Source organism: Megalopta genalis, chromosome 7, assembly GCF_051020955.1.
Source record: "Megalopta genalis isolate 19385.01 chromosome 7, iyMegGena1_principal, whole genome shotgun sequence".
NCBI lineage: Eukaryota > Metazoa > Arthropoda > Insecta > Hymenoptera > Halictidae > Megalopta > Megalopta genalis.
The window spans coordinates 10,353,773-10,370,541 of record NC_135019.1 but is presented as its reverse complement, the minus strand read 5'-3'; the positions used below and the strand labels follow the sequence as shown (position 1 = coordinate 10,370,541).

The 16,769-nt window shown below is 45.1% G+C and overlaps 2 protein-coding genes across 3 annotated transcripts in view; one reads left to right on the top strand and one right to left on the bottom strand.

The window, feature by feature from the left end:
* LOC117229139 (Regulator of cullins 2) overlaps window positions 1-16,769 on the top strand; it is a 48,259-nt gene that overhangs the window by 16,224 nt on the left and 15,266 nt on the right. The gene's annotated exons all lie outside the window — the stretch shown is intronic.
* Tret1 (trehalose transporter 1) overlaps window positions 1-16,769 on the bottom strand; it is a 29,425-nt gene that overhangs the window by 11,160 nt on the left and 1,496 nt on the right. Inside the window, exons 2-3 of one of the 2 annotated variants that reach the window (XM_033485343.2) lie at window positions 10,160-10,621; window positions 177-302 (exon numbers count right to left, since the gene is read on the bottom strand). In XM_033485343.2, the coding sequence (XP_033341234.2) occupies window positions 177-302; window positions 10,160-10,621 (588 nt within the window). Of the gene's footprint in view, window positions 1-176; window positions 303-3,215; window positions 3,625-10,159; window positions 10,622-16,769 lie in introns of those variants that run through there. The other variant, XM_033485345.2, reaches the window with a different exon arrangement.

Sequence of the window (16,769 nt, the reverse complement as noted above, 5' to 3'; positions counted from 1 at the left end):
AGCGGAACGCGGGCGAGATTGCATGCGCGATCCCCCTCGGAGCACGTTTGTTTTCAAACATTCCCGTCATAGCTGAAACACCCGTGGCATAATATCGGCGGCGGCGCGACGAGCGTGTATCACCTTCGTTTACGTCGCCCGCGGCGAAACGACACCCGACAATCATTCGTACTCACCATTTGATCCGTAACCTCGAACGTGGCCGTGGCATTGTCGCGCATGGAGACCAGTGCGGGGGAGGTGTACGCGCTGGAGTAGCCGACCACCATGGAACCTAGGGACACCGTCAAGGCTGCCAGCACCTGCGGAACAACCAAAACCGATCGTTACGGCCTTCAAATCCTCGCCGGGTTCCGCAACTTCGCCGTCGCTCGCGGGGAGATTATCTTCCGATTCCGTTGAAACCGACGCGACATTTTCATGGGCGAAACGTTGCTCGCGAACACGTCGTCCGAAACTGTACCGTCCCCGTCGAAACTGTGCCCCTCGCGCCACCATTTCTTTGACATCGATTAGCGCTTGTTCGGTAGCCGGCTGAGAAATATTAATTCTTTGCACTCGAAGTCGCTTTAACTGTAAATCTAAAATGATTTTTCTGAACTCTCTATTTTATATGACGGAGCGCATTTTCGAAACTGTGCCCCTCGCGCCGCCATTTCTTTGACGAATACGATCGATTAGCGCTTGTTCGATAACCGGCTGAGAAATATTAACTCTTTGCACTCGAAGCCGCTTTAACTGTAAATCTAAAATGATTTTTCTGAACTATGCTGTCTCTATTTTATATGACGGAGCGCATTTTCGAAACTGTGCCCCTCGCGCCGCCATTTCTTTGACAAATACGATCGATTAGCGCTTGTTCGATAACCGGCTGAGAAATATTAACTCTTTGCACCCGAAGCCGCTTTAACTGTAAATCTAAAATCATTTTTTCTGACTTATGCTGTCTTTATTTTATATGACGGGGCGCATTTTCGAAACTGTGCCCCTCGCGTCGCCATTTCTTTGACAAATACGATCGATTAGCGCTTGTTTGATAGCTGACTGAGAAATATTAACCCTTTGCACCCGAAGCCGCTTTAACTGTAAATCTAAACTAATTTTCCCGACCTACGCTGTTTCTATTTTATACGACAGAGCGCATTTTACGCGTGTGAAATTGAGTCTCGCGACTTATACAACAGTTATACTTTTAACAATTTTTCAAATCTAAATTTTGTCGATGTAAGAATTATTTTAGAATATGACATAAACATTTTTCTAGCGGTGCCTCGGAGTCACCACTCGAGCGCAAAGGGTTAAGCTAATTATATTTTAAGATTTTTATATCCTAGACATTTGAACGGGCGGGGACGACTAAGGGCCCTCAGCGACTAACACCGTCCCTTAACGCGTTACAACTTCATGCTTGGTGAAAGCGGAAACAATCGGTAAGCTAAAGAGCTTGTTTCGAACGCGGACGCTAGCTGCGTTTATCTTTTGTTCAATTAAAGATCTCGAGTAAGTGTCAACAGTTGATCATTCGACACACTCTTGTCTTCGTCCTCGATGATTTCGTTGATAGAACCAGATCATTGTTAACACTAGAATCACCAAAGCAGTCAGAATGCTCCGATTTCCTCTTTTACAATTGTTGATACTATAAAAACGTTTTCGTCAGACATTTTTGTACGAAGTTCTTCATTCGGTCATAGATTATAATAAAGATCGTAGAAAGTTCAAATATGAATTCGATCTTATCATTGTTATAAAACAACATACATTAGTCGCGTTTAGGGCTCGGGGTAGTTTCAGTGTCAAAGAATCAGAATCTATTTCGATCTAGAAGAAACTGATAGCATTGATATTTAGCAGACGTAGAAAATCTTCGTCGCGAGTCCGACTTGTTCTCATAGCGCGAAGGGTTATAATTACTATAACTGTGTACTATAACAGATCGCACAGATATCTTGCACCGAGTCTATTTCGATTTAGAAGAAACTGATAGCATTGATGTTTAGCAGACGTAGGAAATCTTTGTCGCGAGTCCGACTTGTTCTCATAGCGCGAAGGGTTATAATTACTATAACTGTGTACTATAACAGATCGCACAGATATCTTGCACCGAGTCTATTTCGATTTAGAAGAAACTGATAGCATTGATGTTTAGCAGACGTAGGAAATCTTTGTCGCGAGTCCGACTTGTTCGTATAGCGAAGGGTTAGAATTACTATAACTGATGATCAGATCGCACAGATATCTTGCACCAAGTTGAGATAGCTTTTCAATCGCGAAGGCATCTTTCAAGCTTTGAAACTTTCCCAGGAGTCGCCTAATGTACCCTCGAATCTTCTAAACTCCTCTACGAATCGCGTAGACGCATTCTCAAACGGCGTTAAACTTTCAAAATCTCGCGGGGCTCTTGCAAGATCCGAAACTCTCCTACCGATAGACTCGCATAAACTTGGCTACCAACCGCCTGTACGTCCTTAAACGTCTAAAACTGTGCTACCGATCACCTCGACGTCCGTTTTAAAACCGTTCTACCGATCGCTCGAACTTCCACAGATCCCCCGTACATTCTTTATCGTCGAACACGTCGCTACAAATCACTCGAACGTCCATCTAATTGCTAAGCCTCGTCTAGCAACGATACCCGCGATGCATCGATCTCACAAACCTCGCGACTGTTCCCTCGGTACCATCGATATCGAGAGACGATCACGCGCAGACAACGAGAGACTGCTCGATGCGTTCTCGATACTCGATCCGAAAGGACGTTCCGTGGTCGCGATCCTTTCGATCGCAGCGAAAAAAAAGAAAAAAAGAGAGAAGCAACGCGCGGTCCAACCGATCCTCTTCGTCGATCGCGGAGAAAAACCAATAAAAGGGAAGGCGACGCGCGGTCCGACCGATTCTTCTCGTCGATCGCGGAGAAAAGACAAAAAAAAAGGGAAGGCGACGCGCGGTCCGACCAATCCTTTTCGTCGATCGCGGAGAAAAGACAAAAAAAAAGGGAAGGCGACGCGCGGTCCGACCGATTCTCCTCGTCGATCGTGGAGAAAAACCAAAAAAAGGGAAGGCAACGCGCGATCCGACCGATGCTCTTCGTCGATCGCGTCGAGGGTGGCGAGGGTGGCGGAAGAAAGTCGTGCCCCCGGGGCGGCTGGAAAAATCGCGAATTCGACGCGGGAGAAAAGAAAAGAGTTTCGTCACGGCATCGTCGCCTCGGATACCTGTGTGAAGGTGCACTTAGCGACTGGCGCGTTGCCCGGTACTTCGATGTTCACATGGGTGTCCGCTCGCATAAGAATCTTCATGGTCAAGGGTTAGGACGCTGCCAAATCGGGCAGCGATGGGGAACAGAGAGAAGAAGCTGTCGCCGCGATCGAGACGAACGGAAACTTTCCGCGCGCCGATTAATAGTAGTATCGATTCACGGCCGGATCGAAAACTTTGATCGCGAGAGCCGATATCCAACACAGCGCGGCGACGTTCACCGACGCGATCGCGATCGCGCTAGAGATCTTCCACCCTGCTGCGATCCTCTTTCACAGGGGAGATATTGATCGGTGTCGTTCTATCGGTCTGTATCGGCCGCGACGTCGACGTCGACGTCCGTAAAATATTGCCGCTCGTTATTGACACTCGTGGACCGACGGGTGGTTCTCCGCTTATATAGGGAACGATGCTGGGGGGCCGCGAGCCTATCCCTTCCCTTTTCGCGGCGAGGATCCATCGTCCGCGAATCGGACGATTATGTACGCGTGTATATATATATACATATATGTACGGCGGCGCGTGTATGCGCGCGGTCGTCTCTCGTTTCGCGTTAGGTCCTACGCGCGAGCGTGACTCCGACTCGTGCCATTCCGTCGATCATGCCTCGACGCACCGTTCCTCGGGGGGGACACGTGGGTTACCGTTTTCGAGGGCCGTGACACATGTCACGAAATCTGTGTCCGCCCGGGGGGGGGGGGGTGAAAGGGGGCCGCGAAAACGGCCGCGGGGGCGGCGGCACCGGGAACTCGTCCGACCGACCGGAACAATTCCACGCGAGATTCGTAAGCGGATCACGGATCCAGTTCTCTGGGCGAGATCTTAGGCGAATCGTCTCCGATCCCGCGACCTTCTTCGCGCGTTGCGTAACCCGCGCGCCGCTTTGTCGAACCGCCGCACCGCGCGCCGCACGATTTTTCTCTCTTTTCTTTTCTTTGCCTTTCTCGCGTGCCGCCGCGGAAGAACGGATCGTCGTCGTCGTCGTCGTCGTGGATCGACGCGAGCGGCTCGCGTTTCAGCCGCTTCGCTTGCGCCGAATTTTTTCCTTTCATTCGACGATTAAATAATGACCAACGCGGTCGAAAATATCGATTCTATGTTTCTTAGCTGATTCTTTCTCGCCGCACAGAGCGGAACAAGCTGGTCCGCGAAAGCCTTGCCACGGCACGACCGGAAGCGGAGTCGAAATCGACACGCGGAAGCAGAATTTCCGTCTTGCGAAATGTCGCGCGCGCGCGCGCGCGAGAGAGAGCGACAGCGAGGCATATGCGCCGGCTTCGGCTCGGATCGGTTTAATATCGTTTAACGCGGCTCGCGAGCGTCTCGAGATGGATCTCGTTGTAACGTGTATACATGGAAAGTAATTAAGTCGGCTGGGTTATTATCAAAAGTACGCAAGGTCGCCGGCAGCAACGCCATACGGACGTGCATGCACGGACGACCGTGCGACGCATGCATGCATGCATTCGTTCGTCCGCGACGCTCTTTTGTTTTCCGTAATTGTCCTCTTTCGAGCGAACCAGCGGCGAAACACGCGCAAGCCGATCGGCCAGATGCGCGCGGCTTCCGCGCGTACCCTCCTCGTTTTCTCGCGCGTTTCGCGAAGCTGCTTGCTGTCCCGCGCCTCCATTCTCTAAGTCTTGCCGACTCGAAACCGTGAAACCGTGATCTCGACGCGAATTTCCAATCGCTGCTGCGATTCCAGATTCGCCACCCCTCCTCTCGACCTCGGTTCTCCTTCGGTTCATTTTGCCGAAAAGTTAACTTTCTTTCTTGTATTTTCTACTTTGGAAATGTAGGGCTGAATTTGGTATCGGTATAGTAATTTCTCTCTAATTCGCGCTCAGATTGCGCACGAAAATGGACAATTTGGGAAGAGGAGATGCGATTGTCCGTAGCTGTTTTTTATTATTATTTATAGTTTTTAGCAATTGGTAACTGTAAAAACGAACCGCGAGGCTCGAATAATCGTATCTTCCCAAATTGTCCATTTTTTCTTCCAATTTTACAGTAATTTCTCTCTAATTCGCACTCAGATTGCGCACGAAAATGGACAATTTGGAAAGAGGAGATGCGATTGTCCGTAGCTGTTTTTTTATTATTATTTATAGTTTCTAGCAATCGGTAGCTGTAAAAAAGAGCCGCGAGGCTCGAATAATCGTATCTTCCCAAATTGTCCATTTTTGTGCGCAATCTGAGCGCGAATTAGGGAGAAGTTACTGTATTTGCTACTGTCGCTTTGTTTACGAATATGGCAATTCTCTGACAATTTGAAAAATAGTCCAGTTGTGACTATATTGTTCCATCGAGAATCGCGAAGATTTTACCTAATCGATCGTTACAGTTTTTGTTATCGAGATTATTTGCAGCGTTTCTTTCAACAATTTGGAACAGACGCTTAGATTTCGTTATAGCGTAAATCAGCGATATCGAAATCGAACCAATGTCACGTTTTTACAATCGTGTCGAACACACTTCGGAAACATCGTAGCTAGACCGAGGATCCTGACGCACGATTTGCGAATCAATGCAGCTATTTACTACTTACTACTTACGCATAAAATCCGCAGTCCAACAACAATGTGCATTACGTTTGCTATTCCTCCGTTCCGAATGCAGCAAGACAAAGCTGAATTTTATTCGCCAATCCGATAAAAATCAGCATTAACCCAATTAATCGAATAATCGTACTTGTGAAGTCAACGTAAGGGTTAGATTCCAAAGCAGCGTCACTTGAACGTGCTCAATCTATGCAACCGCGTCATCGTAAGCGCAAACATCGTTTTCGTTCCATCCTCTCCCGGTCTACGATTCGGTCGTCGGAGATTCAATCGATCGAAATTTTTCTCGCGAAATTGAACCGGTGGTGTCTACGTTCTAACGTTCCGAATTGATCTAGAAAGCTTTTAAAATATATTTCACCCCTTTTATTCAAGCTATTAATTTATATTATTTATATTATATTATTTAAGCTATTATTATAAGCTATATTTATTTATTTATTTATTTATAAACATTTAAAATATATTTAACCCCTTTTATTCAAGCTATTAATTCATATTATTTATATTATATTATTTATAATTTATATTATTTAAGCTGTTATTATAAGCTATATTTATTTATTTATTTATTTATTTATTTATAAGCTTTTAAAATATATTTAACCCCTTTTATTTAAGCTATTAATTTATATTATTTATATTATATTATTTAAGCTATTATTATAAGCTATATTTATTTATTTATTTATAAGCTTTTAAAATTTATTTAACCCCTCGACATACCATTTTCTTCGATTAAAAATTTTTGGATTGCAATAATTTCTTAGAAGGGAAACAAAAATTGATGCTTATCGTGCGTCTAAGTTTACTCTCGAACGCTTAAAATATTGCCGACAAGAGATTAGAATTTTATTCCAATTCGCGAAAGGACAGAACAACATCTATATATATATAGAATAAGTTATTACTAGAAATTTAGTAATGTCTCTCCAATTAACGCTTAGATTGTCCACAAAAATGGACGATTTGGGAAGGGGAGATACGATTATTCGTGTCTTTCGGTTCGTTTTTATAGTCGCGAATTATCAACAATTGTAAAAATAAGCCGCGAGGCTCGAATAATCGTATCTCCTCTTCCAAAAACTGTCCTTTTTTGTGCACAATCCGAGCGTCAGTTAGGCAGACATTACTGTGAACATTCGTTTCTGCGACAACAGAAAATATGATGGAAGCCTGCGAAGTAATCGTGTTCCGGCCGAAACGGACTTGTCACTCGGATTGCTCAGATTGTTACGAATGTAGATCGCGTTTCTACCGTTTTGTGCCACTTTCGAGGCTTCCCGCGCGCAGATCGGAGACAAAGCCGCGCGCGAAAGGGCCCGCGATCTCGCCGAAAAATCTTGACGAGAGGGAAAGCGGGCCGATCGAGATCGGATCTCCGCTCGAAAAAAAGAAGAAGAAGAAAAGAAACGAGGCGGAATAATGGTCTCGTCGTCATTTCATAACGCGGTCGACGCGCGACGTCGGGCCTCGCCGTTGCTCGCGATGTTTATTCGTGTACGTCGATTTGCGCAATACAAAGTGCATCTGTACGCAACGCGTGGATGTCGTAAACGTCGAAGATCACGATCCTCTCGAGTTTAGCAGCGATCGAGGGGGGCGGGGGAAATACGCGCGGCATGCGCGACCATTCGATTCGATTCGATTCGATTCGTCCGCGATCTAGCTTCGATCCCGTCCGATCCAATTCGATCCATCCGGCCACGGAAAAACCGAACTCCTCGGGTGTCTTCGTCGGTGCCGAGCATACCGCGCCGACAGCGATTGCTCAAACGAGTATTTATGCGTTCGTTTGCGAAAAATTTTCGTGTGTCGCTTTAACGTGTCGCTTGACCCCCGAATTTCACGATTTTCCGCGGATATTATTCAACACTTTAGAGTCGGGAAAGCTCGGTTTCTTGCAAATAATTATACTATTATATTATTATATTATTATTGCGGATGTTTACGCAAAATAAAAATTGTTCGCATCGATTGCAACGAATAGAAACTAAATAGCAAGTTCTTTCGTTCGTTAATCGTTTTAACGGATCTTTTAATTTTTCTACTATATTAACCCTTTACACTCGAAGCCATATTAACTGTAAATTTAAATTAACTTTCCCGATTTATGGTATTTTCATTTTAATGACGAAGTGCATTTTATGCATATGAAATCGAGTCTTGTGACTCCATACAACAGTTAGACTTTCAACAACTCTTTATACGTAAGATTTGTTATTACAAAAATTATCTTGGAAGATATTATCTTAAGATATTATCTTAATTAAGATATTATCACTGAGATCCAGTTCAGTTTTCAAGCAACTATTACTAAAAAATTAGCAACACGGATCGAGACCAAAAAATATTCAGGATCAAATTCGAGCATTCTAGAACATCGTTTCGTTTACTAGAACTAGATGTCTCACTACTTCCAATGTGTATTGAATTAATTATTAATTTCACTCTTCTCGCGACGATATCACCTTATCGTAAGAAAAATGGGACACTTTGACCCGAGCGTGACAGCGTAGAATAAAGCTGCGACTATTAAATTTTTCCACGAGTGCATAAAATTTTCCGTCCATTTACGGCAGCGGCATCCCACCGAATTATTTGCCGCGAATGCAAAATAGAAGAGAATCTAAACAGATTGTTTACAATGCTTAATGTTGATAAGCACTTCGTTTCTAAGTGTTTTGAAGCGCGACTACGGATCGATCGTCGGCAACCACCGCGCAAATAACATGACCGCGCACCATCGTTCCATAATTAATAGCGCACCGAGAATCCGGTAAACAAAAAAATAAAGATAAACGAAGTACCAGATAAGCGGAGTACGTAGAAAAGAGGAAAGACCAATTAAAGTACAGATAAACGCAATCAATAAAGAGCAATAAAAGCAAGTCGGTCGTACGGAGGAAACAAATTGAAACCAATAATAAGGAGCGTTGTCGTTATTATTCAGCGGCGCGAGCCGAAGTAAACGACACTTTTTCTTGGGATCGAACCGGACGAACATTCGCGGAACGGTCGGTCCTTCGGGGTGGAGCTGGCAACGTTCGCCAGGGACACCGGAAGTCACGAACGGGAGAATCGAATTCCAAGACGCTCCGACCGCGAGGGGCATTGAGCCGCGATCGAAAAGTTTCCTCGTTTCCCCGTGCCATCCGTCTCGCGTCAAGTTCGAGCCGCCGCTACCGAGCCGAGGCGAACCAACAAATGGATCAAGGTTGCCGCGGCGTATCCTTGAAGCCGGTACGCGAGGAGAAACGGTAGCGGCGGAAAACGTAACCGCGACCGCGCGGTAGAAAGTTTCGCAGTATAAAAATCGCGGCGCGGCACGTTTTTCGATTCATAGCGCCGCGTACGATCGTCGTTTATCAAGGATCTATCCGATCGACGCGAACGCGCGCTCGTGCTGGCAATAAAGCGCCGAGATTTCCGCGAATTGTGAAGTAGTTCCACGATCGAGTACTCTTTTTCGCTCCCGGCAGCGTCTATGTTTCATTTATGACGAGTCAGAGAAAATATTGGCTCGTTGAAATCGTCACCGAGAGTTGTCATTCAATGGGAAATCGTGGCTAGCTTTCGGTAACGCAACGCTCCAATTCCGAAACATTGAGGGTTGTTTCAAATGCGACTTCGAAAACGAATCGACCTATGGTATATGTACAGACTGTCCCAAAATTATGTTACTTCCAGAAAATGAGGGATTCCTGAGGTCATTTGAAGTAACTTTTTCCTTAGCGAAAATGCAATTCGCGGCTTCGTTTGCGAGTTATCGACGAAAAACACTGACCAATGAGAGGCAAGCTCGCCTAGCGCTTAGGCGGCCGAGCCAACGAGCGGTCGGCGAGCACCAGGCGAGCTTGCCTCTCATTGGCTACAGTTTTTCGTCGATAGCTCGTGAACGAAGCCGCGGATTGCATTCTCGCTAAGGAAAAAGTTACTTCAAATGACTTGAGGAACCCCGGAAATAACATAATTTTGGGACACCCTGTGTCCCACATTTTCCTCGGAACGATCTCCCGTACATGTTCGCAAAATTCGTCGATTTCGATCAGGAACACCCTGTACATTCCTAAGCAGGAGAACGAAATCTTTCGAAGCGTACAAAGTTTCAACAATATCGGTGACCCCGAGGCCTTGCACTTTGCTTGGAAGCATTGCTGTCGCGATTTCCGACCTAGCGCCGCGAGAACGTCGCAGAGACGCTTCTCGACTAATTACGAAACGCTTCGGCAGGTTTTCTGCTCATTGTTTGGACGACGGAGAACCGTTTGGACCGACTGTTAACCGCGGGCAATTAGAGACTGCGGATCTCCGAGCTGACAAAAGCGCGATAAATTTACCTGTGTGGCAACTCGCACGGTCGGCGCCGGCTCCCTTTGAAACTCATCGTGCAGCTTCTCACGGCTGGTCGGATCCTTCGGCGACTTGACATCCTGGGCGCTCATGGTTGACCCTTTGACTACCGTGTAGGGGGTTTGTTCGCCGGTCAAAAGCGGCTGCAGTTGCTTGTAACCGTGGTCGAGGTCCTTGTCGAGGGGGTCGTAGATGCGAGACCCGTGGAGGGCCTTCTGATGGGTATTCCTCAGGTTTTGTTCATAATAGTGGTTGGTAGGGGTTGTCGGGGTGTTCCCTGCGGGGGGCCTCTTCCTGTCCACTATCAAAGCGGTCTGGCTATTGAACGGGCTCGCGGTTGTCGCGAGGGTGGTGTTCGACGAGCAATCTAGGCTGATCGCCGAGTTGATCGTCGAGGATATGGGCGCCGATGGCACCTTCGTGTAGTTCTTTTGCGGGACGCTTAGCTCCTGAAAGCAGAGGAAGATTTCGTTAAACCTTGATTCACGGGGCTTCCAAAGAGATCTAAGGACGATCTAATCGGTGAACCGCGGATCTACTTTTATTCGTCAGAGTTGGGCAAAAAGCAATCTCGGTGGTTGCTATAACTAATCTGTAATCGTTTATAACAAAATTATATTCGTCGATCGTTGATCGGATTACTTTTTGCCTGACTCTGACAGGAATCTTGTAGCTGATGAAGGACAGTTTTCTTCGGGTTTGCTTCCGATAGAATTATGTATGGCGGTGGAGATTTTTGCACAAAGATCAGGCATAAGCAGAGATTACCCTCGAGACGTTTCGCAGAGAGAAAGGGGGAGAGGGAGCAAGATGTATATGTCTTCTAGATGCACAAATGCTTGTTCGTTCTACTATGAAATTATTTATTTGTTTACAACGAGATTCTATTCTTGAAAATAATCGTGATCTTAAACAGCCCTGCAAATGCGCTCCAATTCGTGACTAACGAATCTTACATGAATCGATCTTCGCGAACAATTCTGTGAAAAATCGCTCGGTTAACAGATTAAGATAAAGTTGCATCTATCATCTCTCTCTCTCTCTCTCTCTTTCTCTCTGGCGTCACTTGGAACGTCACAGAACGTTTCCGGGGCAAAGAGCGCTCCGTGCCTGGTTCTCCCGAAAGGGGACAATGGCGACACGGAAACTCGTCTCGAAATTCACATCGACGTCTTAGATCACTGTGGTCACTTTTGGGATCGCACCGTACCATAACCGCCCCTTAGGAAGGGTTAAAGGACGCGAGAACGTACCTCTAATGCGGCTCGACCTTTCTGCGTCGGATTCCGTTTCTGGTGACGGTAAAAGGGTTGCCGGACGATCTCTCGAATGACGAATGGAAAACGCGGTCCAGATCGCGGCGCGGTTTTACGATCGCACTTTATGGTTAACGAACCGCCGCGGACCGTACTGCCTCGACAGGGGATGAAACTTCAAAGTTCGGGTATTTATACCGGTCTCGTTTATCAGCGGCCGTCCGGAGAAGAGCGTCGTCCAACGAACGGAAAGAGAGGAAACGATGATTATCGTAACGAGCCAATGACGAAAAGCGGCGGATGAGTGGAACGTGATTCTTTGCTCGCTCGATTAGATGACTTTTACCCCTGGTTTCGCCGATAACCTCCTCGGTGAACTCAAACGAAGCGAGTCGTACGCATTCGCGAACCGCCGGGCTCGTGGACGGACCACGTTTGACGGGGTGCTGACACTAATTAATCCTCCGAATTCCGGCGAAATCTGGCCCGGCCCGATCGCGCTCTCGGATGACACGCGTACGTCGGCCGCACGCTGAGACGTTAATGACCTTCTAACGGTGGCCGTTTGTTTAATCGACAACCGTGTGGCGCGTTATTTCGCATAGATTTGCAAATAATCGGTGCGCGTCTCGAATAATCGCGTGCGATTCGATCGACGCGTATTGCTCCCCCCGGCCCTCCCCTGTCGCCGTTTCCCGTCCCTCCTAGATCCGATTTCAAGAATGAGAAAAGTCGCGCGGCCGACGTCGCTTTTTCCAGCTCGGATCGAAACGATCTCGTCACGAGATCAATCGCCAATTAGCGGATCTCGCGTTGCGCAAATTGTCATTTCGCGAAATTAAAGCGAAAGCTGTCCTTCTCGCCGATCGAAATGCAATCTCTTACGCGTCAAAATGAAAGAACTGGGTCGAGTCGTAAATATCTTCCGATGCGGTTAGGTGGAATCTATTGTTCGCATCTGCACGCATACGAGTCGCAAACGAATTTTCGCTTTCATTAAATAAACGAGAGTTCGAAATAAATGAAATAACAAAAGGAAGCGAGAAGGATAAATAAGAGAAAAACGAAGAAGATAAGTGGAAAAGAGAACAAAATCAATGTCTGATAAAAAAGACAGAAGTCATTTATGACCTGACCTAATATTTCTGTATGTCAGCACGAATTCGCATCTTTGCTGAGTACAACTTGTCAACCAGAGATAATGCATTCAGCTGCATCGTTGGGAACTGCCGTCGCGAAATTAACGTCTTCTGGCCTATTCATCGAGAGGAATATTTCTCTTTCTCAGATTTTGATGAAATTTGAGCATTTGCGCAAGAATTTACTGTCCACGTATCGGCGTACGAACGAGCAGAAATCCACCTATGCGAATAGGTCAGCAGCTATTACGCGAACGAACAAACAATAGGGAGAATTAATTAACTTTCGCATTATCGGGGTCCCGCCGTATGGAAAACATTATGCGATTGGCGCGATGCTTTCTTCAATTTCTAACTGCCCTCGTTATTACACTGCGGATCTTCATGCATAATACATAATGCATTCATACATAAGCGGCTGTGATTGAAAACTGCGAAAAATTGTAATAATCGAACAAATACCGGTGTAATAATTTTGTTATATTTGTCAAAGAAGTATAGAAATTCCCAAGTAAGATTCGAATAAATAAATAAGATTCCTGTTTCTTGCAACAGATGCAGCAGATTATTTTGCACAGAGATCCGCGGTCTGCTCGTTACGAATCGCATTTTAGTCTAATTTCGCTCCTCTTCCACTTTCGATCTCGATTTCAGAATCAGAGTCTTCTTTCCGCCATTGAGAGCTTCGATCGTCTGAAAAACTAACGCTAGTTTGCGAACACGCGTCGACGATCTCGTTAGTTCGTTTATTTGGTTGTTTGCTAATGCTATCGTTTTTACTTTGTACGGGACAATACAGATAACAATGGTTCCCTTGATACATCCGATTGTTCCCGATCATCGACGCCGCATCGGCGCTGCGTAGACCATTATTCACTGTCGCATTGCCGAGAAAACAAGAAACGCGCGGCGAGATAAGACGACACTTCTTCTTTCCCACGAATTTTGTAAGCGACGAAAAGTCCTCGGCCTGTGTGGGAGCGCAGATTTCATTCGCAAAATGAAAATACATGTCTGACGAGATTTCGGTAATTTCCGTTCTCGGTTCCTTAAAATTGCTGTACCACGTTTCTAAATAACTTGGACCGTATTAAATTATTCATACGTAGAAAAAACTGTTAAAAATGCAAACATTGTCCGTGTCGATAGATTCAATTTCATATGTACGATGTTATGCATATGTTTATGTCTAACGAGGTTTCGGTAATTTCCGTTCTCAGTTCCTTAAAATTGCTGTACCACGTTTCTAAATAACTTGGACCGTATTAAATTATTCATATGTAGAAAAAACTGTTAAAAATGCAAACATTATCCGTGTCGATAGGTTCAATTTCATATGTACAATGTTATGCGTATGTTTATGTCTAACGAGATTTCAGTAATTTCCGTTCTCAGTTCCTTAAAATTGCTGTACCACGTTTCTAAATAACTTGGACCGTATTAAATTATTCATACGTAGAAAAAACTGTTAAAAATGCAAACACTGTCCGTGTCGATAGGTTCAATTTCATATGTACAATGTTATGCGTATATTTATGTCTAACGAGGTTTCGGTAATTTCCGTTCTCAGTTCCTTAAAATTGCTGTACCACGTTTCTAAATAACTTGGACCGTATTAAATTATTCATACGTAGAAAAAACTGTTAAAAATGCAAACATTGTCCGTGCCAATAGGTTCAATTTCATATGTACAATGTTATGCGTATGTTTATGTCTAACGAGATTTCAGTAATTTCCGTTCTCGGTTCCTTAAAATTGCTGTACCACGTTTCTAAATAATTTGGACCGTATTAAATTATTCATACGTAGAAAAAACTGTTAAAAATGCAAACACTGTCCGTGCCAATAGGTTCAATTTCATATGTACAATGTTATGCGTATGTTTATGTCTAACGAGATTTCAGTAATTTCCGTTCTCAGTTCCTTAAAATTGCTGTACCACGTTTCTAAATAATTTGGACTGTATTAAATTATTCATACGTAGAAAAAACTGTTAAAAATGCAAACACTGTCCGTGCCGATAGGTTCAATTTCATATGTACAATGTTATGCAACAATTCGTGTAAAATGGTAATATTATAGCTGAGGAAACATGTTTTAGAGTTTCGTGTTAAAATAGCTTCGAGTGCAAAAGGTTAAAACTCGATTTGCTCTTGTCGTGCTGCACAGTTCTTATTACGAACTCGTAGAAAATGATAAAAATTGCGAATATTGTCAGATCGCAGATCTTTATGCGTTTACGTCGCCAAATCGTCGTGAATCCCTTCAGCTTGAAGAACAGGTCCCTCTGCTCAAATAGATTATCATTGTGTCGATGGATCTTTTGTTATTTTCACCAAATTAATTTCGTAATCATTACAGAAGAACGTGAATAGTAATATTAATTGTAAATTTTAAAAGATAACTTTTTCAACGATTCGATGAAAATAGCGTTATTCTAAGTTCCATATAATCTGATCAATTGTTAAAAACACAAGCAAATGATTTACCAAAATTTTTACCCCATTTAAGAATATAACATCGAAAGGAACACAACAATATAACATCAAAAACGTTCAAATTAATTTAGTACAAGTTAATATTTTCAGTCATGGCACATAATATTCAAAAGAAGCCTACAACTTTCCTTTACTAAATTATCTCAATAATTCTGGAAGCAGGTACATTGTATTTGAAACAAGTAAAAACCAATTAATAATGTACACGAACAGCGAAACTACTTTCGATAGAGAACGCGTTGAAAAAGCACCCTTTCCGATAAAAAAAAAAATTCTCCTCCCACTGTAATGTTTCCAAAAAGAGCCACAAAAATTTGAGTTTGCGTAAAGATGCTCGATCTAACAATTTCCATCGCGTAGCATTTAAAAGTCGGCTACAGAAGCCGCCACGAGTCGGCGACAGTGGCGCGATCTATGGTACAGGTTCCGCAGCAGGATGCAGCCGCGGTTGGACAAGTGGAGCTCTCGCAGCGAGATGCGCTCGGAGCTGGCAGCTGCGATTTTATCGTTCGAGCAGAAACGCAGCCGTCCCTTCCGTTGGATCCGAGTGCGGCCCTTCGAACACGCAGGCCTCGCCGCGCAGCTACGAACCGCCTGTTGGCGTCGACGTCGCGATAATGATCGCGTAATGAATTCGGCGCCAGCTTTCCGGGAACCCTTAAATTGCTCGAGCTAAATGGAAACGCCATCGAAACACCAGGCACTGTTTGAAACACGGCTTATGGGATTCGCGACGGAAGCGTGTCGGCTCCAACGGAAAGCGCCTTGAGACGAAGACCGAGTTCTCGTGCGACGATCTTCGGAATCCTATAGTCTCGTGGTTCTCGTTAAAAGACGGCTCGGGGCGCGTGATCATTTTCAGTATATACGAGATCGCCCACGCGATATATATATTTAACGTTCCGTCTGGGCGTAGCTTGAATCGACCGGCGATTCTATTTCCGTCCTTCGAAAGGCACCGCGGCACAAGGGAGCCGCCGCCGCCGCCGCCGCGCCGCCCTTTCCTCGTGAACACGTGACGTACGCGGCAGCGAGCAGATGAGGCCGCGTCATCGTCTCACGGATATTTGGGTTTCCCGCAAGCGCGGCCGCCGCTTGCGTCACTCTTGTTTGCAAGGCGGGCACGAGCTCGGGGATTCGGCGGTGGTTCGTTCCGCTTGCAGGAAACAAAAATCATCGACGCGCAACACCGGTGTTTAATCGTCCCCGTCCTTCCGTATCTCTCGTTTCGCGGCGCGACGATATCGTCGCCACGGGATTCGCGCGTGAGCAGCATCGTCTAACCCTTTGCGGACGAAACCACTCGACGGTATTGCGTCGCTGTGGACGACAGGTATTGGATACAAAATAAAATTGTTATAAGATATGTTATTATAAGATTATAAATATGTGGAGAACTTTGCTGGTTTCTCTGGTAGCGACACGGAAAGACTGACTCGTCAAACTGAAATTCGTTCTACGAACCTACGGTTAAATTAATAAATTTATATCAATAATTAACGCTATGCCGTCCGCAGATCTTAGATATGATTCTTTCGTTTGACGGCCGGCATAATAGCTTGGAAATTTTAGATTTTAACAAAAATTTCGAAGATGGCGGTAATATAAATTCCTAAAATTAAGATAAGTCATCCAAGAATTTTCGTGCTTAATTCTTAGTTAAATAAGCACAATGCTATAGTTAGTTTGCTGCCTTTCAACGCC